This window comes from Eulemur rufifrons, chromosome 7 (assembly GCF_041146395.1).
Source record: "Eulemur rufifrons isolate Redbay chromosome 7, OSU_ERuf_1, whole genome shotgun sequence".
NCBI classification, from domain to species: Eukaryota; Metazoa; Chordata; class Mammalia; order Primates; family Lemuridae; genus Eulemur; species Eulemur rufifrons.
Window position 1 is genome coordinate 9,050,409 of NC_090989.1, and position 23,088 is coordinate 9,073,496.

Sequence of the window (23,088 nt, forward strand, 5' to 3'; positions counted from 1 at the left end):
AAGAAAGATATTTTTAGTATGACTGATGTCTTAGGAGAATAGGGGAAGATGCTTCAAATCCTTCTCCCTGACTAATGGAGATCAGGGACTTTTCAGCAGGGGCCATGTGCCCTAGAGCAGGTCCTGGTGTGACTAACAAGAGACAGGGGCCTTGGGGGCAGGTTGTGTGGGATGATGCATCTTGGCATCAGGAAAATGCCCAGGGGGCTTCAGAATCTCAGCTCCTTTGTCTTGCAGAAAATCCACTATTTCTGGAAAACACCTCAAAATGTCTAGTAGTTAGGTAAGGGAGAGGATTATCAAAAACATATAGGGGTAATTGAAATTTGCTTATGGAGTTGGTAACAATTCGTATGTCTCTAAATATATAAAACCAACTGTAACCCAACCACAGCAGAACCACTCACTCAAGGCTTCTTGGGTGTGGCCCTTAGGCCATGGTCTCACATATTTGGCTCAGAATAAACCTCTTTATGGGTCCTTTTCGGCTGACACTTTCAATACCTTTTTGATCTGTAGTGTTTAGAACTGTATTTGTTTGGTGTTTAAGTATTTGGGGATTTTCTAGCTATCTTGCTGCTTATTGTTCACATGATTCCATGGTAGCCAGAGAACGTACTTTGTATGACTTGACTCCTCAGTTTTAAAAGCTGGGAGAGAGATATTAGAGCTTGTTCTAATGCAATAACAATCTCAAAGGGGCAAGATTTGGTGAAGGAGAGACAGGGAATAATGGCAAGAACCAAATGCTGGAGAAGGTGATCGTGGATGGATCCAGCACTCAGGTGGGGCGTGGCCTGGGAAGGAGCACACCTCTTCTCCTGCCCCAGAAGGGGAGGCAGAGAGTTGAGGCCTAGTTGCAGGTGTGTTGAATGCTTCTCTCTAAAGTCATTTCTATTTGAAGGGTGACAGATTTCAGGTCACCACTGAGAGGGACTAGCCTGGAGGACTTGAGGAAAGAATAGCCATAGGCTGATGACACTTCTGAGAAGGAGCTGGATCGGCATGTACACAGTGTGTACAAATGGACATTTATAAAGGGCTATTTATTTACCTATATACTTTCATTCATCATTTTCATCATTTACAAGTTTTTCTCTCTCTACATCACAAAGGAAATCACAAAAGACCTCATAGAATTGCTAATCAACTGAGCGAGTAGCCCACTCAAGGAGTGGTATATTAGTGAGTCCTTGGTAGTGATGTTTTGATTTTTTTTTTTCCGATAGGAATGTTGTTGACAGTGTAAATGTCCTTTGGGTCAAATCAGGACAGGATAGAAAATGGGTCCCAAGGATGGAGCTGAGTCCAGCTCACCACTGCTGAACTTTCTTCTCTGATATGAACTGTCTGTGAGGCCCCTCAGCATCCGGGGGGCAAAAGGGCCCTGTACTTGGGGGCCTCTCATCCTTCTTCCAGATTTCTGGTTGCCTTGTGTCCTACCATGTCAGTTCTATCTGCCTGGGCAGCAGGCATTCAGGAGGATTTTGTCTCCTTTCCTCTGCTCACTCAGTTTCCTGTTGTGGATTCTGGATAGGATCATGACGCCAATCATTGTCACTCCATATGTGGTGTTGGGCCAGCTCTCTTTCTCATGCACTCCCTTCTTGGTATCTTCCACAAACTTGTTCAGGAGCCCCACGAGCTCCTCCTCTGTGATGGTCTCACTGCAGAACTGCTGCTGCAGCTCTGGGCTGCAGTTTTTAAGGGCTCTGAGATTCTCCATGCTAGACGCATTCACCACTCTACCTAAAGCACACCACATGTCATTATGTAGAAAAGTGTGCACAAAAATGACAATTGCCAAATTTGCTAGGACTGTGGACCAGAAAATTTTCATTTGAGAGATAATTACCTGGAAGAACTTTAAGGGGACTATGCATAGAACATGTGGTAGTTCCATGATAAATTCCATTCCTGCCTTAATTTTTGTCTGAGTAGAGCAGTCCGGTGACATTTGAAAGAGCTGCCCTTCGAAGTCCTAGTGAACCAGAGTCTTAGAAGTAGTACAACTTTCCAGGAGTATAAGACAAGGAAACAAGTTAGGAGTTGAGAGTCCAGGGAAGTACTGGACTCTAGGCCACCCATTTTAATCTTACTAAAAGTGGCTGCTTCAAATTACAGTTGCAAACATATGGAACCAACCTAAGTGCCCACCAAGAGATGACTAGATAAAGAATATGTCACATATATACACCATGGAATATTAGTAGCCGTCAAAAAGAATGATATAATGTCTTTTGCAGCAACTTGGATGGAACTGGATGCCTCAATTATATGGGAAGTAACCCAGGAACAAAGAACTAAATACCACATGTTCTCACTTACAAGAAGGAGTGAAGCAATGGGTATGCATGGTCATACAGAGTGACTTCATGGACATTGTGGACCACAAAGGGGAGGATGGGAGGGTGTGAGATGAAAACTTGCCTATTGGGTACAATGTTATCCAGGTTAACGGTATATTGTAAGCTTGGATTCCTCCACTATGCAATTTGGCTATAAAACAAAAAAAATCTCTTGTACCCCCTAAATAAATTTTTTAAAAAGTATCTGCTTGTATCAATCACTGTCCATTTAATAGGTGGTTAATCTCCTCCACATAACTTGGATAAGCACTACAGCAGTTTACAACCAAACACGCATGGCAGTCATGTGCAGAACAGGGAGGATGTTGAAGGGGAGTTAACCTGAGCCCGGGGCTGGGCAGCTGCAGATTCTGCACATCCCTATAAACCATGCTACGGGCTTGGAATTTGTTCTGGAAGGATTTGGGGGAGGAGAGTGATACAGCACGCAGGATCCTGGGAAAGGAAAAGACCCAAAAAGGATAGGCCCTAGGAGGGTCTGCAGTTGTCTGGCATGACAGCTGAGGGCCTGTTGTAGAGCTGGCATTAGGTGGATTCAGGATAAACTCCATGGGCACAACTGCTAGGCCCTGGTCAGTGATGATATGGGGGCAGGGCATGGTGACCTGCAGGATCCTGGTGGGTGGATGGTGAGGTTGGTGGCCAATATGATTTAGGGAGAAGGATGAGTACCCTCTGGAAATGTCTGCTTTATTATAGAGTGGGGCTGGGAGCATCTCTGGGAGTGTTCTAGGCAGGTGACACATTTTAGAAGGTCCTGCTGGATGGGTGGTATTGAAGGCTCCACCAGCCTGAATAAGATCAGTCTGATGGAGCAGAGAAAGGGCGCAGGATGAAATCCTACTGCACTGCAATGTGTGAGGGGCACAGAGCAAATAAACAGCCTCTCTGAGGAGACACTGGGCTAAGACATGAAGGATAAGAAGGGGCCAGGTGAGCAAAGACCAGTGGGACAGAGAGCACTGACAGCCACCAGAGAAGGAAGGACAAAGTCCTGAAGCAAAACTGTGCCTGGCAGGGTGGAGACAGAGCAAGGAGGCAGGTGCACCTGCAGCATGGGGAGTCCACAGGGCCGGATCCCAGGGCACAGACAAGGTGTGCTGTTCCCGTCACACTCACCTTGGGGTTTTATTAGAGGGAGTAACTCTGTGCAGACATCTCGGGTCCCAAAAAGTTTGTTTCTATGGTCACTTTTCCTTGAATATGGAAGGGTGTGGTATCAGCCACTTTTAGGGCAGAAGAGAGCAGAGTTAAAAGATAGTAGCCATGGGGTGACATTCCATAGAATGATAAAAAAACAATAGTGCCTGTGAATTCTGGTGAATTGCACCTGCAGTCTGCCTCTACTTACAGTATTGTGCCCACCTGAAATTTTCTGGTTTGATAATGTTCCACAGGGTGCTTTTCAAAGATGGTGCGTTTGTGGGAGAGTGGGTGAAGGGTGCACACTCTGAATCTCTGTATATCCATTTTTTGCAATTTCTGGTTTATCTGAAAATCAGTTAAAACTTCATCCAACTTCCCTGAAGTCTAATCTCACAAAAACTTTAGAAACCCTGGAAAAGTTCGGCAGGAGTCCAAGGCAGGGAAACAACAAGTTCAGTTTGGCTGGAAGAGCCTCCCCTTCCGGAGAACTCTGTCTCTCTGGGAAGCTCCCCGCCCCGCTTCTGCTCCTAGGAGCCTGTTCTGGACCCTCCAGGAGTGGGGGAGTGGAGGGAGGATACTCACAGGGCTTCTTAGCCAGGTGCACCCGCCCTGGTAGGCGGCTCTCCGGGAGGCCACCTCCCTTCGGAGCATGCCAATCCCTTGCCCTTGAAGGCGATGCTCCCGTTGTTAACCAACACTGTGAGCCCCTGTACTCCCTAAACAGGAAGTCGCGCAGGGCGCGGATGCTCTGCAGTTCGTGGATGTCCAGCTGGTGGAAGCGCGGGCTCAGGCTCTGGGCCTGCAGCTGCTGCAGGGCAGCCTAGCTCCGCGCCACAGCCGGCGCTGTGAGCACCACGTCGCTAGCAAACTGGCGGCACAGGTCGCGCGTGATGGCGAAACCGATTCCCTTGTTGGCGCCGGTCACCAGCGCCACGCGGCTGCAGGACGATATGGCCCAGTGGGGCGCGCGGGGAACCTGCGTGGAGAACGGACCGGGCTTCGGACCACCCGGGGCGCGCACAGCGTGGGGACGGAGTCAGAACAGCCGCGCAGAGGAAGTTCTGGGACCCAACGCTGGGAGTCCTGGACCACAAGGCTCTGGCCCTGGGTCCCTCCCCTCTTAGGAGGGGCTGTCTGTTCCTGAAGGTTTGTTAACGCCCCAACTCCCGGGTCAGCCCTGTGTCGCGCTGCGCTGTCTTTGATCCAGGCTCCGCGCCCAGGGAGCTGTGCTTTCCCAGGAGACAAACCGAAGGTGACGGGTCAGTAGCGGGCTGCAGATTCGTGGCAGCTGGACTGAAGAAATTGTTTGGAGAGAACCCCAAAGGGAGGAAAGAGAGAGCTGAGTAATTTTCTTGGGCGTGCGCCCATCGTCCACTGCAAAATGAGAATGTTTTTTCCTAAGATGCAGTGAAATTACTTGGACACAGTAACTGCTTCTCTGGACACAGATCCCTTTGCTTGCTCAAGAGAAATTCAGAATTAGGTGTCCTGTGAGTAGACTTAACAGGTGTGAGCAGGCCACGTGGCTGATTCCCAGTGTGTCCCAGGTGGGAGGAAATGTTTACTGTGGGCCAAACCCTTTAGTGGGAATTTTTAATTTGATCCTTACATAACTCCTAGGGGCGATAAAATTATCTGCATTTACGTTTGTCCAAGGAGAGTAGATATCTGTATAGACCTAAATTGATCTATATGTCTTCTTCCCAGTGAGATGTGTGTACCCGTGAACAAGTCCAACTGAAAACAAATTCCCAAAGGTGGGTCGAGGTGTGGGCACAAAATTAGAACTCCATCTGTTTTAAAAATGCTGCTACCTGGTCCTCATCCCCAGAATGCTGTGCTCTGATTGGTCTGGGGTGTGACCCAAGCACTGGGAGTTGTAAAGGCTCTCCAGATGATTCCAACATGCAGCAAAGTTTGAGAACATTGGGTTATAGTGACAAGGTTAGTTGGATCAAATTGGGTGCTCTTCAAAAGAGCCTGGGGTCTTTGAAAGAGAAAAGAGGAGAAAGAGTTTGGAAAGGGCTCAGGGTATTGTGGACAGAATAGTACCCCTCCCCCAAGAGGACCACTTCTAATCCCCGGAGCCTGTGAATGTCGCTGTCTCTGGCAAAAGGGATTTGCAGATGTGATTCAGGATCCTGTTGTGCGGAGGTTTTCCTGGGTTATCCCTGTGGGTCCAGTGTATCGTTAAGGGTCTTTAGTTAGAGGGAAACAAGAGGGTTAGAGGTGAACATGTCAGAGATACCTGAAGATGGAGGAAGGAGATGTGAGCCAAGGAACCAAAGCAGCTTCTAGAAGCAGCAAAAGACAGCAAGGGGCCCTTCCCTAGGGCCTCTGGAAGGAACACAGCTCTGACACTTGGATTTTAGGACTTCTGGCCTCTAAGACCATAAGATAAAAAATTTGTGTCTTAACCCATAAAGTTTGTGGTCATTTGTGACAGCACCCAAGCAAACGACTGCAGTTAAAAGAGGATTCCCAGCTCATGTCCCGGGCTGAGGGTAAACACCTGTCGTGAGGGTAAACACCGTCACTAGATGGCGCCCTGTGCCTTTCCTGGTGTGTCCCGGTCTCAGGGTTTCTCTCTGCCTGTAGGTTCATTCACCTGGAACCCAGCCAGGAGGCAGCACAGGCAGCTTCAGCACACAGCTGCATTTACTGTCACTGATTCCTTTAGGGTCCATGACATTTGAAGCCTATTTCCTCCTCTGTAAGACGGGTGTTACAATAGTACCAGCTCATGGAAGTATTATGAGGAGTAAATGAGAATCTGCATAAACATCTCTAAAACCAGCACACCTAGTTAGTAAACACTGAGTAAATGTTAGCCATTGATATTATCTTCACCTCCCTGGTTAGTAGGTTGCTCCAGCCCTCTCCGCTTGCAATTAAAGTCCGACTCCACCCAAAGTGAGGGGTCCCTTCCTACCACTATTATAATTCTGTCCCAACCCACCAGACCTTAGATGCCTCAAACATTTGGCTTCTGTAAGAAAGAATTGTACTCTGTCTGTTTAGCTTTCTGGGAAATAGTAGTACTACCCTGGTCCTATATTTTTATTTCCCCAAATAGGGTCAACTCCAAAAATCAAGGTTTGTACCAAATAAAGTTAAGGTCTATGAGAAATCTATGGCTCTTGTGAAGCATAGATTGGCTACTTGGATCTCAAAGTGAATGCCTGAGGGTTAGGATGGGATTAGTAAACCATTTTTGATGAAACCTAAGCTAGTACCACATTCGAAGGGTGCTTCCTCAAATGATGTTCACTGTTTTTCAATCACAAGGGTTTTTTTAAAAAAAATCTGAAAAGCTCAGGCATCAGGACCTGAAATTAAAGGCAAAAGCAAAGGTAGAATGTGGTAAGAGTTGAAAACAATGTTACCCCACTCTGTCCTTTGGGACTTTGGTCAGTTTGGAGCTTAGGTTCCAACTGATCCTCATTCAAGGACATTCTATCACCTTCTCTTTCATCTTCCAGCTTACCTGGCACAGATTCCAGCTAAGTATGATTTCCTTGCCATAGTAAGCTTTTATTGTTCCTTCTTAGATCTATGATCACCGTCTCCTTGCATACTCATGGTGAAATGTCTGCTTTTCTTAGTGGGAGGGATGTGTGTGTCTTAATCTGTAAAAGATACCTGTCGTTAAAAGCATAACCACAATACCATTATCTCATGTTTTTAAAAAAGTAACAATTCCTAATCAAAATAACTAGCCAGTATTTAAAATGATAAGATCCAAATAAAGGGCATTCACTGCAATTGTTATTCATTTTATTTTATTTTATTTAGAGTCAGGGTATTGCTCTTTGCTAAGGCTGGAGTGCAGTAGCTCTCTGCAGCCTTGAACTCCTGGGCTTAAGGGATCCTCCTGCCTCAGCCTCCCGAGTAGCTGGGACTGCAGGCACGCACCACCAAACCCAGCTAATTTTAATTTTAACTTTCTGTGGAGATAAGGTCTTGCTTTATTTCCCAGGCTGGTCTTGGTCTTGAACTCCTGGCCTCAAGTGATCCTCTCACCTTGGCCTCCCAAAGGTTTTGGGATTACAGGCATGAGCCACTGCGCCTGTCCCACTACAATTGCTTAACGCTCCTAATCTGTGTGTTCCCTACCATTCTTATTTCTTTGTAGCAGTTTATTTCTTGAAGACACCATGTTGTTGGTCTTGAAATACAATTTTAAAGCTTTAAGATATATTCACCTTTTATAATTAGAAGAAGTTTTAGAGGAAAATCTTAAACTATAAGGGAAATAAAATTCACTTACAAACTTACATGTTTCTTAAACATGATTTCTAATATTGGCAACATACTTCACTGTGGGCTATGCCATCATTTAATCATTGCTATATCTTGGGACATCGAAGTTGTCTCCAGTTTTTCACTCTGGCTAATCATGTGTAGGGACCATTATGTCTACAAAGCATTATGCACATCTGATTATTTCCATAGGAGGATAAATTCCTAGAAATGGAATTGATGGTTGCAGGGTATATATGTATAAAAAATAAAATCTAGGGCTGCTGAAACCTGGTGGCAAAATTCTTCCTAAAGATTTACATTCATAAGGAAGTGTCTTAGTCTGTTTTCTCTTGCTTATAACAGAATACCTGAAACTGGGTGATTTATAAAGAAACCATTTCTTACAGTTCTGGAGTCTCAGAAGCCCAAGGCTGAGGGGTCCCATCTGGTGAGGGCCTTCTTTCTGGTGGGCACTCTGCAGAGTCCGGAGGGGCTGAACGTCCTAGCTCACGACGTTCTTCCTCTTATGGTAAAGCTACCAGTCTTGTTCCTGTGATAACCGATTAATCCATTAATCCATGAATGGATTAATCCCCTCATGAGGGCAAAGCCCTCATAACCTAATCCCCCCTTACAGGCCCCACCTCCCAATACTGCCACATTGGGGATTTAGTTTTAACATGAGTTTTGGAGGAGACAAATATTCAAACCATAACACAAGGAGTATAAGAAAATACCACTTCTACCACGCAATCTCACCAGGTATTTAAAACAAGAACACAAACTTCCCTGTTTGACATGTACTCTATTTGTTTTGGTTTATTCTGTTTTATTAATAATGAATATAGGACACAATTTCTCCATATTAGTAGTAGTCCATATTTCTTCTATTCTGAATATCTGTGTAAGATTTTTGCTCATTTCCTGTTAAGAGTTGTATTGGTCAGGGGTTCTAGTTGTCTGTTTCTATGTAACAAATTACCCCAAAATGCATTGACTTAAAATGACAAGCATTCTTATGCTTCTGTGGGTCAGGAATTCAGGCCGGACTTGGACGGGCAGTTCTTTTGCTTTCTGTGGTGTTGACTGGAATTCCTTGGTGATATTTATTGGTGACTGGGCTGGTTTGGAGGGTCCAAGATGACTTTAGCCACATGCGGCGTGCCCTGCTAGAGAAGGCTGGGCTCAGCCGGGTCGCCTCTGCATCTGTGGGCAGTCTCAGGGCCTCTGCCTATGGAGGAGACCTTCTCCTCTTCTCTCCACAAGGTGGGTGGCTTAGTGCTGTGGATTTTATGGCTGGGAGGAAGACAGAAGGTCGGTACCGTGATGGGTCTGTGCACCTTACGGAAATCACCCTTATCATTCATTACTTTCCCCCATATATTTAGCTTCCTAAAATTTACAGCTCCCTAGAAGCTCAAACCCCTTTTCCTTTGTCTTGTCCTGTCTCCGTAATTCATCTTTCTATAATAAAATAGGATAGAAGCTACTGAGTCTAATTGCTTGTTTTGTCCTTCACTTTTCTATGAAGCCGTCATATGCATATGTAATGATAAACCTGTGAACTGAAATAGAATCTTAAGCCCCAGGAGAGTGAGGCCCCCTCTTGGCCAAGGGGACCTCAGAAAAACCTTAAAGCTGCGTTGTGGGCCATGAGGAGAAGGGAGGTCAGACAGGGCTCATTATGCTCCCTCCCTTTTGGAGTTACTCTTTGCAACAGTAAGATGCTAAATCATTAACAGGACCTGAGGTCATGCAAGACAAAGCTTAAACCACACCTGCAGGCCAGCCACTTACTTCACAGATCCCTTGAGTTTTGGTGAATGTCTCTTCACTGGTCTCAGATTAAGAGACATCTTTAACTTAAAACATTCCAAGCTTTTAGACAAAGCTTCATTTCTTTAACCAAAGAACCTTTAAATCCACCTATAACCTATGCCCTGCCTTTTCATGCCAAACCAATGTATGCCTTCCACGTATTGGTTTATGATTTATGATTTTACCTGCAATTCCTGTCTCCATGAATGTATAAAACCAAACTAAGCCGCCTTGGGCACATTTTGTCAGGACCTCTTCAGGCCATGTGTTCTGGGCCTACAGTCACACACACTCAGCTCAGAATAAAACTCTTTAAATTATCTTACAGAGTTTAGGTTTTTTCCCATTAACAAACCTTTTTTCCTTTTAAGCTGCCTTTTATCACTCTAATTTTGCATGCTTGCAATCCCAGCTCTTAGGAAAGCTAAGGCAGGAGGATTGCTTGAGCCTAGGAGTTTGAGGTTACGGTGAGCTATGATGATGCCAGAACACTCCAGCCTGGGCAATGTAGCAAGTCCCTTTAAAAAAAATGCATTAGGGAAAGGAACTTGTGGTCAAATATAGCCATCTGTGAATTAGTAATTTCAGTTTTGAATAGTTGTGTTAAGAAAAAAACCATTTATTAATGTGTTTGCTTATTTACTCTTTGATAATTTATCACTGATATGTCATGATGTAATAAGGGCTAAACATTTGACATATCATCTCATTGTATCATCAACTATATGAGATGAATATGATTGACCTTATTTTGTAGATGGGAAAACTGACAAATAAGAGTTAAACAATTCATCTCAGGCCACAGAGTTTTTTCACTGCTACAGTGTACCAACCCATAATATATGTAGATGAAGCATTTTTGTTTCAGAATAGGACTTTCTGACTTGATCACTCATTCCCTAGAATAACTACTTTAAATGTTTTCAAAAATGTATTAATGCTTTACAACCAAATTTATCCTTAAAAGACAAGGATTCCCTATATCAGGAAATATGAAAAATATAGACATGAGCCTAGAAAAAATAGGGAGGAGTTCCAGAGAAGCTGGTCAGGGGAAGCAATCCTGCAGGTTGTGGGTAGTGTGCAAGCTGATGACCTTGAAAAAAAGACTGACTTGTATTGAGTCCTGTGGTTATAACATCCGGCTAACTCTCACCAATGATATTCTCCCCTTCTTTCTTTCATTATAAAAACTCATTTGTTTTTCTTTTAATTATGAAGAGTTTTCTAACTTTCCATCGTGAAGATTTTTCTAACATCCACAAAATCAGAGACAAAGAGGAACTTGGGATTCATTATACATTGATTACTTTTTTTTTTTTTTTAATTTTGGAACACTTCATGAATTTGCTTGCCATCCTTGCACCAGGGCAGTGCAAATCTTCTCTGTATTGATCCCCTTTTAGTATATGTGCTGCTGAAGTGAGCACAACATCAACCACTTTTAACAAGTCAACTCATGCCCAATCCTCATTCATCTATATCCTCACTCATTTTATTTTCCTTTCTATTGGATTTAAAAAAACTTTATTGAGATATTCACATATCATACAACTCACCCATTTAAAATATACAATTCAATGGCTTTTAGTACCTTTAGACATTCACAAACCTCACCACACCCAATTTTCAAACACTTACCATTCCAAAAAGGAATTCTTAGTGAGCACCAGCCTTTTCCCCCAACAACAACCAGCTCTAGCAAACACTAACGTACTTTCTTTCTCAATAGTTTGCTTATTTTGGACACAGTATAAGAGACATTGTACAACATGTCTTTTTTGACTGGCTTCTCTCACTTAGCATAGGTTATTAAAGTTTGTCCACGTTGTAGCATGTATTGATACACTCTGCACGCAATAATTGTTGAAGGTCCATTTGGAAATGCCGAGGCCTGGCTTTTGTCCATGTCCCATATATAGTTGTCCCAGAATTTTGTTGGTGACAGATACAGTGGACACCAGAAACATCCTCAGTCACCAACACTGCTCCAGAGCAGTTGCCAGCTAGTTCATGTGAAAATCCTCCAGGCTTCATTTTGAGGTCTTCTGGCACCCAGAGTCTGTCCTGAGAGCACTAGAGATGATTCTCTTACCATCTGCAGTCAGATCTTTCCTGAGGTCTATTTTCTATTTTCTGAGCCACTTTTTGATATCTGATATGTTGGCCTCTCTGAACCAGTCCCAGTATTTGTCTCTGAAATCACAAATGTCATGATTTTAGGAAGGGCCACTTACTTGCCATAGTGTTGAGCTTCAGGTTGCTCTTTTATTGCTTGTGATTCCCCCCTTGTTGTGACCATTTCAATAGAAAACATTGAGGCATCTAGTGGTTTCTTAATGTGCTGACCATTTTCAATTTGGGTTCCTGCTGATGACATGAACCTTCATTGTTTCCAGAGCATCCTGAAGTCATGTGCCAGCCCCAGTGAGTATGTGTCATCAGCGTATGTGATAACCCTTTGTCCATTGCCTATTGGCAAGCTCAAGTGCAGGCACGGAGCTTAGGCACATTTTCCTCTGCAGTAAGGGATGGCCTCTGAGGGTGAAGTTAGACCTATTATAGTTTATATAGCTCAAGACTTTCCTGTTTGAATTGAACAATGTCCAACCTGGACTTTTTGTGGGAGTCTCCAACAATTCTGTTTGAGGGGTAGATACCTAGTTCTGGAACCATCTGAACAGAGGTAAAGCAATTGGAAGGTTCCCCTTCTTCAGATAAAGGACAACTGTGGTGGAGATCAAGATGCTACAGTTGCAGATATAAATGGGTGAGGGAGAAAGTAATGCAATCTCATGGGGGTGAGTGGGCTTTCTCAGAAATACTGACTATTTTCAGTGAGCAGCAAATATTGTACGGCGTGAGGGACCATTATGCCAAAGGAGCCCGTGGGGTGAGGTGGCAGAGGTCTGCAGGTGCCTGGGTGCTGCTGCTGGTCTGAGACAAGGTGGCTGGGTCTTCTCTGCTGGATGGAGAAAAAGGCTGTCATGGCTTTTTGCCTCTAGTCCCCAGGGAGCCGGGTAAAACCTGGAAGGCTTTGGGTCTGAGCGAGCAGAAAGGTTTAGGGTTAGGTAGACCCAGAGTGGGAATCTGTTGGACTGCTAATTTGAGGTCACACAATAGCTGCTCATATTTAGGTTCCTGTTTCAGTTTCCTAGGGCTGCCATAGCAAATGATCCCAAACTTGGTGACTTGCAAAAGAAATTTTCCAGAAGTTGGAAATCAAGTTGTCAGCACATCCTTGTTCCCTCTGAAGACTTTAGAAGAATCTTTCCTTACCTCTTCCAGCTTCTGTTGGCTGCAGGCTTTCCCTGGCTTGTGACCACACCATTCTAATCTACCTGTCTTCACATGGTGCCTTGTCTCTCTGTGTCTCTTACAAGGACATTTGTCATTGGATTCAGGGTCCACCCAGATAATCCAGGATGATCTCATCTCAAAATCCTTAACTTAATTACATTTGTAAAACCCTTTTTCTCCAATGAAAATATTTACAGATTCCGACACAGGGACAGATCTTCCTGGGAGCCACCATTCAATCCACTGCATTTCCCAAGCATGAGGGCTCTGACACTGAAAACTGAGTTGAAGACAAGGAAGACTGGCGATCGCAAAACGTTAGGGACTGAGTTTCTGCAATAGGTAGTGTGACTCCAAATCTCTTTAAATCGTCTTTTAGTATCAGCTTTGGGCAGTTCTGAAGGGCTTATCCATGTGGGGGATTTACCTTCCTGGGGCAGGCCATGTCCTAAGTAATGTGAGTTGCTCTGTCAAAATTGTAGTTCATAGGGTATAGACATCTCCTGACCTGTATTTGGATTACAGGGATCCCAATAAGTAACCCAGCTAATGTGAGGCACAGATTCTGACCTTGTGTTGTAACAACTCCATTTTTTCCCCTGGATCTCCCCGTGCCACTACCAGATACTACTTCCTTTGCAGCCAAGATGACTGGTCCTATTTGCCTTACACTAACATCTCACACACACACGGAATAGTATTGAGGCCTATCACACAGAGGCCCTAATTCTTTAAGGGGCCCATGCTGGAGGGGCTACATGGCTGGAGGACGTTATGGCTGGATGAGGATCTCAGGGCAGAACCAAGCTCTGCCGTCCAGTGGTGCAATTCCTAGAGAACAAGGGCCTGTGTCCCCCTTCTGTGGAAGGGCTGAATGTGCTAGATTTTCTGATGCTCCAAGCCCTGGGTCTACACTCTTCCTGAGCTGTGAATTGGGTCCTGCCAGACACATCCCTCTTTTTTTTTTTTTTTTTTTTTTTTTTGAGACAGAGTCTTGCTCTGTTGCCCAGGCTAGAGTGCAGTGTCATCACCATAGCTGACTGCAACCTCCAACTCCTGGCCTCAAGTGGTCCTCCTGCGTCAGCCTCCTGAATAGCTGGGACTACAGGAGTGCATCAACAAGCCCAGGGAATTTTTCTTATTTTTTTTAATAAAGATGGGGTCTTGCTATTGCTCAAGATAGTCTCAGATTTTGGGCTCAAGGGGTCGTCCTGTCTCAGCCTCCCACAGTGCTAGGATTAAAGGCAGGAGCCACCACACCCAGCCGACACATCCCTCTGTGTCCCGTCTGAGCCAAGCAATGGTTTGCAGGGTTGAAAGGTGTGATGTCCTCAAAGTAAAACTGGACAGTGATGAGTCAGTAGGGGCTTGTGATTCATGGCAGTTGAGCTAAAACTATTTTGGGAGAACCCCTGAAGGAGGAAAAGATGTGGCAGTTAATTTTCTAGGGTGTGCGCCCATCTCTCATGGCAAAATGGGGATGTTTACTTTGGCCTAAGATACAAAGAAATTACTTGGCCACAGTAACTGTGTCTTGGACAAAAAACTCCCTTTCTTGCTTAAGAGACAATGAAGAGAAAGACTAAAGAAGAAAAAGATGTTTCTGTGACTGGGTACGGGCAGGCTACATCTCTCTGTGTGATTCCCAGTGCACGGAATGTTTATGAAACTCTTGAAACAGAAGCAATGGCCAAAAGAAAAGGGTAAAAATATTTTCTGTCTTTTTAAAGCATCCACTCCTTTTTGAGATCTAAAATCTGCATCCCTGCCTCAGGCCATGGTTGAAAGGGGCAGGGTAAGTCTTTTGTTATTTGTGCTACAGTAGATGGCCCAGCTTGGTCCTGGTAGAGGGAGGTCCTAGGCAGCGGTCAGGAGATTGTCTTCAGGGGAGATGGGACATCAGAATCATCAACTGTAATTGAAGAGCAATTGCCTGAAGCTGAATGGCCTCCCTTTAAAAGCTCTGTGTTTCTGCTTGTTACGATGATGATGGCATTTCAGACAGAAGTCTCCATCCTCCTCCTTTGCTGGCAAGGTAATAAACTACTCTTTCCTTGTCCTCAAACTGCTTGTTTTTGTTTTTCTGATTCAGCTTCGAGGACAAATTCCAAGCTTTCCGTAACACTCTTACTGTGTGGTAAGCCGTTTTATGTGTTACATAACCCCTATATTTGCTAGAGTGTCGACGTTTTCGTTTTGTCCAAAGTCATAGTTAATAAGAAAACTATTTAGCATCTCCTGATGAGATATATACCCATAAAACCAAGCTCAACTGAAAAGGAATTTCCAAAGGTGTGTCAAGGTGTGGATGGCCAATTAGACTCCTCCACCCACCTTCCTCAGTGTGTTTGACCTTGGTGTTTGTATTAGTGACTTTGAGAACTGCAGAGAGCTGCCATCTCATCCTGACTCAGCTTCTCCCAAGCAGAGCTGGCAAACTCCCTCTGCTCTGTCATCCTGAGTCCACTTTCTTTATCAAGTCAATTCAAACATGAGGTCAGGAAGGTGGGTACCTTAGGTGTGGTTCCCTTACTGTCCCAACTGATATTTCTTTCTTTGTCTCTAAAGCTTATTGGAAACTTCATTTTAAAGACATAGAGTATTCAAGTTTTCTATTTCTTCTTCAGTGAGCTTAGTGTTTTTCAAAAACTTTGGTACATTTTATCTAAGTTGTCAATTCCATTGATATGAAGTTGTTCATAATATACCCTTCTTACCATTCATTATTTGTAGTGATACCTCCCCTCTCATTCCTCACATTAGTAATTGGTGTCTTTCATATTTTTTCCCTGATTTATCTGGCTAGATTTTATTCATACTTCATATGAAGCCAGTTTTTGGTCTCATTGATTTTCCTCTACTTTTTTATTCTGATTATATTGATTTCTGTTCTGATTTTTATTTCCTTTCTTCTGCCCACTTTGGGGTTCATTTGCTCATATTCTAGTTTCTTACCATGGAAGCTCAGGTCATTGATTTGAGATCTTTTCTAATGTAGATGTTAAGTGATATAAATTTCCCTCTAAGTACTACTTTAGCAGCATCCTACAAACATTGATATATTGTTTTTAATTTCATTTAGTTCAAAATACTTTGTATTAACTTTTCGATATCTTTAGACAAAGGATGTTTAGAAGTATTTTTTAGTTTCCAAGTATTATTCGGGGATTTTTCTAGCTATCTTTCTGCTATTGATTGTTAATGTAATTCTATGGTAGTCAGAGAACCTACTTTCTATGACTTGAATCCTTAGTTTTAAAAGCTGGGACAGAGAGATTAAAGCTTGTTCTAATGCAATGGTGATCTCAGAGAGGCAAGATTTGGTGAAGGAGAGACAGGGAATAATGGCAAGAACCAAACGCTGGAGAAGGTGACCCTGGATGGATCCAGCACTCAGGTGGGGCGTGGCCTGGGAAGGAGCACAGGTCTTCTCCTGCAGCAGAAGGGGAGGCAGAGAGTGGAGGTCTAGTTGCAGGTTTGTTGAATGGTTCTCTCTGAAGGCATTTCTGTTTTAAGGGTGACAGATTTGAGATAATCATTGGAGGGACTACCCTTGGAGATATGAGGAAAGAATGGCAATATTGCAGAGGAGGAAAGTGAATTTATTAGAGAAAAAGGCAGCATTGGCTAATAGAATTTGTGGTCCCTTTGGGATTGAGCTTGTAACATAAAAGAGCACAATCAGCTTCCTGTGATCCCTCCCCCAGAGCTGTCTAGCTGCTGGTGCAGGCTGAGCATGGTGGGTAGGGACATGGGGTGGGGTTTTGCCAGGCTCCTGCAACAGAGTCAAGGGTGTTTGCAAGGGGAGAGTTGTAGCGTAGGGCTTTGGCCCTGTTCACTCTTGGAGATATTTTGCCTCTTTTTCTACATTTTAGGTAACTGACAGGGATGCAAATGCTGCCCTGTCTAGTGCTGGTTGGACTTCCTCCCCTCTGTGGAAACACCAGTTTTGTCCACATTTCCATTTTAGTTGAACATTTCTTTTTTTCCCATATAAATCTGTGCCCTTTTAGCTTTTCCTCTGAACCAGTTATAACTGGTTGCTTCACATCGTATCAGTGAAATATATTTTCAACACACCATTATTTTTATATCTGTATGACTGCCATGATTTTCCCTTTCTCTGATAATTTCATTTTAGAACCATGTACCTATCTCCCAGCATAAAGCAAAAGCCTTAGCAATACAGCAGGAAGCCCTTGTGTCCCTCCCTCCCCCACCCCAGAGGTAACCAGGTCCTCAATTTGGAATCGTGCTTTCTTTAAATGTCTTAAAGTTAGGTGTTATTTTTAAGGTACCAAAGGAAAAATATCTTTGCAATTCAAGTATACATTTGCAAACTAGCATTTGAGACACCACAGTCTTGACCTAGACATTGTTGTTGTTCCGGTGTCTGATTATAAAAACACAATAACTAGGAGGAAGTGAGCAGCTCTGTTGATGGGTAAACTTGTACAGTAAACCTCATTTAAAATAAGGGCCCCATTATTGCTTTAATGTACGATCAGGTTTCATTTCTCTAAGCCTGAAAATCATGGGAAGAGTGAGAAATCGTGAGGGCAGGGGTCTTGTGCAACATTAGTCATTCTGTGGGAGGGAGAGAAAGGCGTGGGCACTTACTGATGCCCACTGGAGCCCAGCTGGGTGTTGGGTAGTCAACAGGTAGTTCTCATTGCTACAGGGGACAGTGTCAGGCCTGCTTACAGGAACTAATGACAGCAGGCACCGTTTTAAACACTTTATCTCAATACACACAGTCCTTCATTATCCCCAATTCACAGCGGAGGAAACTGAGGCACAGTAAGATGCAGTGATGTTGCCTGAATTCATGAGCTAAGGTGGCAGAGTTTGGAACTTCTCCCTCATGTTTTGAAAGCTTTTGACAGAAAAGTTGAAAGAAGAGTACAATAGACACCCATACATCCATCAGGTCTCCACAATTGTTAAAATTGTTATATTTCACTTATCTTTTCATGTCTCTGTGTATATTTTACTGAGGTATGTTAATATTGTGGATCTCATGACACTTCATGGCTACATAAATATCATATTTACATCAAGGAGATTTAACCATTCTCTTGTCTCAGTCTTTCATGCCTCGATGTTTCATACAGTCACCCACTCACATTTCACACACTGCCATTGGTTGTTTTTCCGCAGTGACTTTGGCTCCTGAAAGAGACCAAGTCAGCTGCCGTTCCCTCTGTGTCTGTCCACGTCTCCCTACAGCCCAAGGGGCAAGTCCAGCTGTGCTCCTGGTTGACACGTTGTCTGCTTTCCTGTTACCCACTGGCAGACGTGAGCACGTGAAACAGACTGTGTGCCTCGCAAAGCTGAAGACAGTCCCTGTCTGGCTCCTTCTTTACTTTCTGGGTTTGCTGACCCCTGAGTTAAACTGTTCCTTCACTTGCCCTAACTTTCAGGTTGACTACACACGTGAGAAAGAGCTAGATCGGCATGTAAACAATCTGCACACACGGACATTGATAAAGAAGAATTTATTCATCTATTGACTTTCATTCATGATTTTCAGCAATCACATGTTTTCGTCTCCCTACATCACAAAGGAAATTACAAAAGACTTTGTAGAATTAGTAGTCAACTGCAAGAGTAGCCTACTCCATTCGTAGTACATTAGTGAATACCTGGTAGGGATGTTTTGATGTGGTTTTCTTTTTTTATATTGAATAGGAATAATTTTGACATTGTAAATTTCCTTTGGGTCAAATCAGGACAGGGTACAAAATGGGGCCCACAGATGGAGCTGTGAGTCCAGCTCACCACTCTTGAACTTTCTTCTCTGATATGAACTGTCCATGAGGCGCCTGAGCATCCGGGGGCAAAAGGGCCAAGTACACAGGGGTCTCTGCTCCTTCTTCTGGACTTTTGAGGGCGTTGGGTCCACCCATGTCAGTTCTGACCCAGCCTGGGCAGCAGGAATTCAGGAGGATTTTGTCTCCTTTCCTCTGCTCACTCAGTTTCCTGGCCTGGATTCTCGACAAGACTGTGACGCCAATCTTTGAAACTCCATATGCGTTGTTGGGCCAGCCCTCTTTCTCGTGCACTCCCTTCTTGGTATCTTCCACAAACTTCTTCATGAGCCCCACCAGCTCCTCCTCCGTGATGGTCTCACTGTGGAACTTCTGCTGCAGCTCTGGGCTGCAGTTTTTTAGGGTCATGGGAATGATCATGCTAGACACATTCACCACTCTTCCTGAAATACACCACAAATCATTATGTAGAAAGGCATAATGATTTCAATCATTAGGCCATACACTTTAATCTTTCTAAACATGGCTGCTTCAATTCACAACTCCAAAGACATAAGAATGCATGGTATATTTATATGCCATGAAATATTACATCAGAGGCAAAAGGAATGAAATAATGTCTTCTGCAGCTACTTGGATGGAATAGGAGGCCATTATTCAAAGTGAAGTAACCCAGGAAAAAAGAACCAAATGCTGTATGTTCTCCCTTAGAAGTTGGAGCTAAGCAATGGGTGTGCATGGTCATGCAGAGTGACTTAGCGGATATTGGAGACTCTGAAGAGGGGTAATGGGGACTGTGAGATGCAAAATTACTCACTGGGTACAATATACACTAGTCAGGTTAATGGTATAATTATAAGCCTAGACTCCTCCACTGTGCATGAGCTATGTAATAAAAAAATGACTATTACCCCCTAAATCTACATTTTTTTTTTAAAAAAGTGGCTACATGTCTCAACTGGTGGGTCCATCTCCTGTCCCGTTACTTGGGGTAAGCACTACAGCAGTTTACAATGAAACGTGCATGGCAGTCATGTGCAGGATAGGGAGCATGTTGAAAGGGAGTTAACCTGAGCCTGGGGCTGGGCAGCGCCAGATTCTGCACATCCCTATAAAGCATGCTATGGGCTTGGACTTTGTTCTGGAAGGATTTGGGGGAAGGGACTGACACAGCATGCGGGATCCTGGGAAGGAAAAGACCCAAGAAAGGAGAGGCCCTAAGAGGGTCTGCAGTTGTCCAGCATGACAGCTGAGGGCCTGTTGTAGAGCTGGCATGAAGTGGATTCAGGATAAACTTTGTAGGCACAACTGCTAGGCCCTGGTCAGTGACAATATGGGGGCAGGGCATGGTGACCTGCAGGATCCTGGTGGGTGGATGGTGGGTTCAGTGGCCAAGATGATTTAGGGAGAAGGATGATTTAGGAAGAATGTCTGTTTTATTATAGAGTGGGGGTGGGAGCATCTCTGGGAGTGTTCTAGGCAGGTGACACATCTTGGTGGTAGTGAAGGCTCCTCCAGGCTGAAAAAGATCAGTCTGATGGAGCAGAGAAAGGGCGCAGGATGAAATCCTACTGCACTGCAACGTGTGAGGGGCACAGAGCAAATAAACAGCCTCTCTGAGAAGACACTGGGCTAAGACCTGAAGGATAAGAAAGAGTCAGGTGAGCAAAGACCAGCGGGACAGAGAGCACTGACAGCCACCAGAGAAGGAAGGACAAAGTCCTGAAGCAAAACTGTGCCTGGCAGGGTGGAGACAGAGCAAGGAGGCAGGTGCACGTGCAGCATGGGGAGTCCGCAGGGGCCGGATCCCGGGGCACAGACAAGGTGTGCTGTTCCCGTCACACTCACCTTGGGGTTTTATTAGAGGGAGTAACTCTGTGCAGACATCTCGGGTCCCAAAAAAGTTTGTTTTCAGGGTCACTTCTGCTTGAATATGGAAGGGTGTGGTATCAGCAGCTTTTAGAGGAGAAAGAGAACAGAGTTAAAGGACAATAGCCATGGGTTGACATTTCATAGAATGACACAAACAAACAAACAAAAAACAGTGCCTCTGAATCCTTGTGAATTGCACCACTACAGTCTGCATCTAGTTACAGTATTGTGCCCATGTCAATTTCCTGGTTTGATAACCTTCCACACAGTATTTTTGAATGATGGTACCACTGGGGGAAGGTGGATGAAGGGTTCACACACTGGATCACAGTGTATCCATTTTTTGCAATTTCCTGTTTATTTCAAAATCAGTAAAACTTTACCCAACTTCCCTAAAGTTTAATCTCAGCAAAATTTTCAAAAATCTGGGAAAGATGCCCAGGAATCCCAGCCAAGAATCACCCAGTTGCCTTTGGCTGGAAGTCCCTCCCTCTGCCTGAGAACCCTGGCTCTGTGGGCAGCTCCCTGCCCTCTCTCTGCTCCTGGGAGCATGTTCAGTCCCTCCAGGTGCCAGGAGTTGCCCCAGGGTTTCTCCCACCTGGCAGGAGGCTATCCTGGAGGCCACCTCCCCTCTGAGCACCCCAACCCTTTACCCCTGAAGGTGATGCCTGCGTTGTTGACCAGCACGTCGAGGCCTCCATACTCCCTGCGCAGGAAGTCGCGCAGGGTGCGGATGCTCTGCAGGTCGTCGATGTCCAGCTGGTGGAAACGCGGGCTCAGGCCCTCGGCCTGCAGCTGCTGCACGGCCGCCTGGCCCAGCGCTGTGTCCGGCGCGGTGAGCACCACGTCCCCCGAGAACTGTCGGCACAGGTCGCGCGTGATGGCGAAGCCGATGCCCTTGTTGGCACCGGTCACCAGCGCCACGCGGCTGGAGGACGACATGGCTGAGCGGGGCGCGCAGGGCACCTGCGTGGAGAAGGGATCAGGCCGAGGTGCTGGAGCAGCGCAACCTGTGGGAGCTTCTGTGCAAGTGTGAAGGGTACCAGATGAGCTTAAGTAGGAAAAGCACCAGGAGGCCAAGGCTGCAGTTGCAGGACCCACCCCCGCCAGGGCAGGCCTTGCTAGACCTCTCAGAACCTCCCCAGAGCAGAGGATGCCAAGCAGAGCCCTGTGCCAGGGCTTTGCAAAACAGAAGGCAGGTCAAGGCTGATCCGTGCCCCTGGCTGGGTGCCTGACAGTGATCAAGCATTTCTGTTGACCAGCGTGCCTAGATCTGAACTGACCCCTAATCCCTGGTTCTCTGGTTTCTAAGGGTTTTTCCTCGTGTTCTTGCAATTTATTCAACCATGTATAGTTGTACTTGAAGAAATGTGGCATTTGTATGGACTTTTTGTTTGTTTGTTTGTTCCTGGTGTTCTAAAAATATATGACTGGAAGTGAAGTCTTTGGAACTAGGGTTGTGGAAAAATAAGGAAGGAAATCACAGGCTGATTTCTCCCCTTAGTATATGAAAGCAAAGCCACTGGCTTGTCCTGGGCCAGGTTTTCCAATAACGTGAGAAACATTTACGAACTCATCACAGGGTTACCTGTCTGCACTTGCGGGCCATCGTCTTACCTGTCTCTGGGTTCTGCAGTGTACAGGTGACAGGGGGCTTCCCTGACCTATTTTACTCTCAAAATTACACATGAGGATACATCTTCTATCCCCGTTTGACAATGAAGAAATGGGTCCAGCCTCAGAAAGTTTATAAATTAGTTCAGTGATGGGAAATGAGTTTTCTTCCTTACTATTTAGAACAAGAGAGTAAGGATTATAAGGTCAAGTTTCATTTCTGAGTTGTCCCTGGGTGGCCAGTAGCCACAGTAGCCACTTAAATGCAAATTTAAATCAATCAAAATTAATGCATTTGAAGTTTCAGTTCTTCAGGTCCATTAGGCACATTCAGGTGCTCACTATTCACGTGTGTTAGTGGTGACTGTATTGGGCAGTGCAGATACTGGATATTTCCATCATTGCAGACAGTTCTCTTGGGCACCATGAGTTCAAGTAGAATCCAATTATGTTGCAATTTCAAGGTAGGTTTCCAATCAGTTGCTTTAGAAAAGTTGTAATCGGAGGAAAAACTTTGCTTATTTTCAACTGCAATTGTTATGGAGATAATTGTAGATTCACATGCAGTTAGAAGAAGTAGTAGAGATTCCTTCCTTACACTACACCCAGTTTCCCTCATTGGTAACATTTTGCAAAACTATAGTACAATATCACAAATAGGATACTGACAACAAAATAATCCAGAAATAATATTCAAATTTCCTCATTTTTATTTGTACTTTTTTGTGTATTTGTTTTATAAAATTTTTTTGCCTGTACAGCTTTGTGTATCCACCACTATAGTCAAGATAAGGACATTTCCATCATCACAAGGGTCCCTCCTGCTGCCCTTTCATTAGCATACATACCTGTCTCTTGCTGCCTAACTCAACACCATCTCCTGGCAACCACTAAGGTGTTCACCATTTCTACAAATTTGTTGTTTCCAAAATGTTGCCAAGATGGAGTCACAC

General features: G+C 44.6%; 2 protein-coding genes, 1 non-coding gene and 1 pseudogene across 7 annotated transcripts in view; 1 reads left to right on the top strand and 3 right to left on the bottom strand.

Moving 5' to 3' along the window:
- SETD4 (SET domain containing 4) overlaps positions 1-23,088 on the top strand; it is a 124,958-nt gene that overhangs the window by 28,886 nt on the left and 72,984 nt on the right. The window contains exon 1 of one of the 5 annotated variants that reach the window (XM_069474965.1): positions 15,142-15,383. The exons of the other annotated variants lie outside the window; for them this stretch is intronic. The gene's annotated coding sequence lies outside the window, so the exon portion shown is untranslated. Of the gene's footprint in view, positions 1-15,141; positions 15,384-23,088 lie in introns of those variants that run through there. 5 annotated transcript variants of the gene reach the window in all.
- On the bottom strand, positions 953-4,539 carry LOC138387721 (carbonyl reductase [NADPH] 1-like; annotated as a pseudogene).
- On the bottom strand, positions 10,902-11,008 carry LOC138388856 (U6 spliceosomal RNA). Its single transcript, XR_011234334.1, has one exon. It is a non-coding gene; the product is annotated as a U6 spliceosomal RNA (small nuclear RNA).
- Positions 18,370-21,581, bottom strand: LOC138387842 (carbonyl reductase [NADPH] 1-like). Its single transcript, XM_069474969.1, has 3 exons — positions 21,175-21,581; positions 20,498-20,605; positions 18,370-19,092 (listed from the first exon to the last, which is right to left on the bottom strand). Exons 1-3 carry the CDS (start codon positions 21,461-21,463, stop codon positions 18,656-18,658), a joined length of 834 nt encoding a protein of 277 aa, XP_069331070.1. The 5' UTR covers positions 21,464-21,581; the 3' UTR covers positions 18,370-18,655.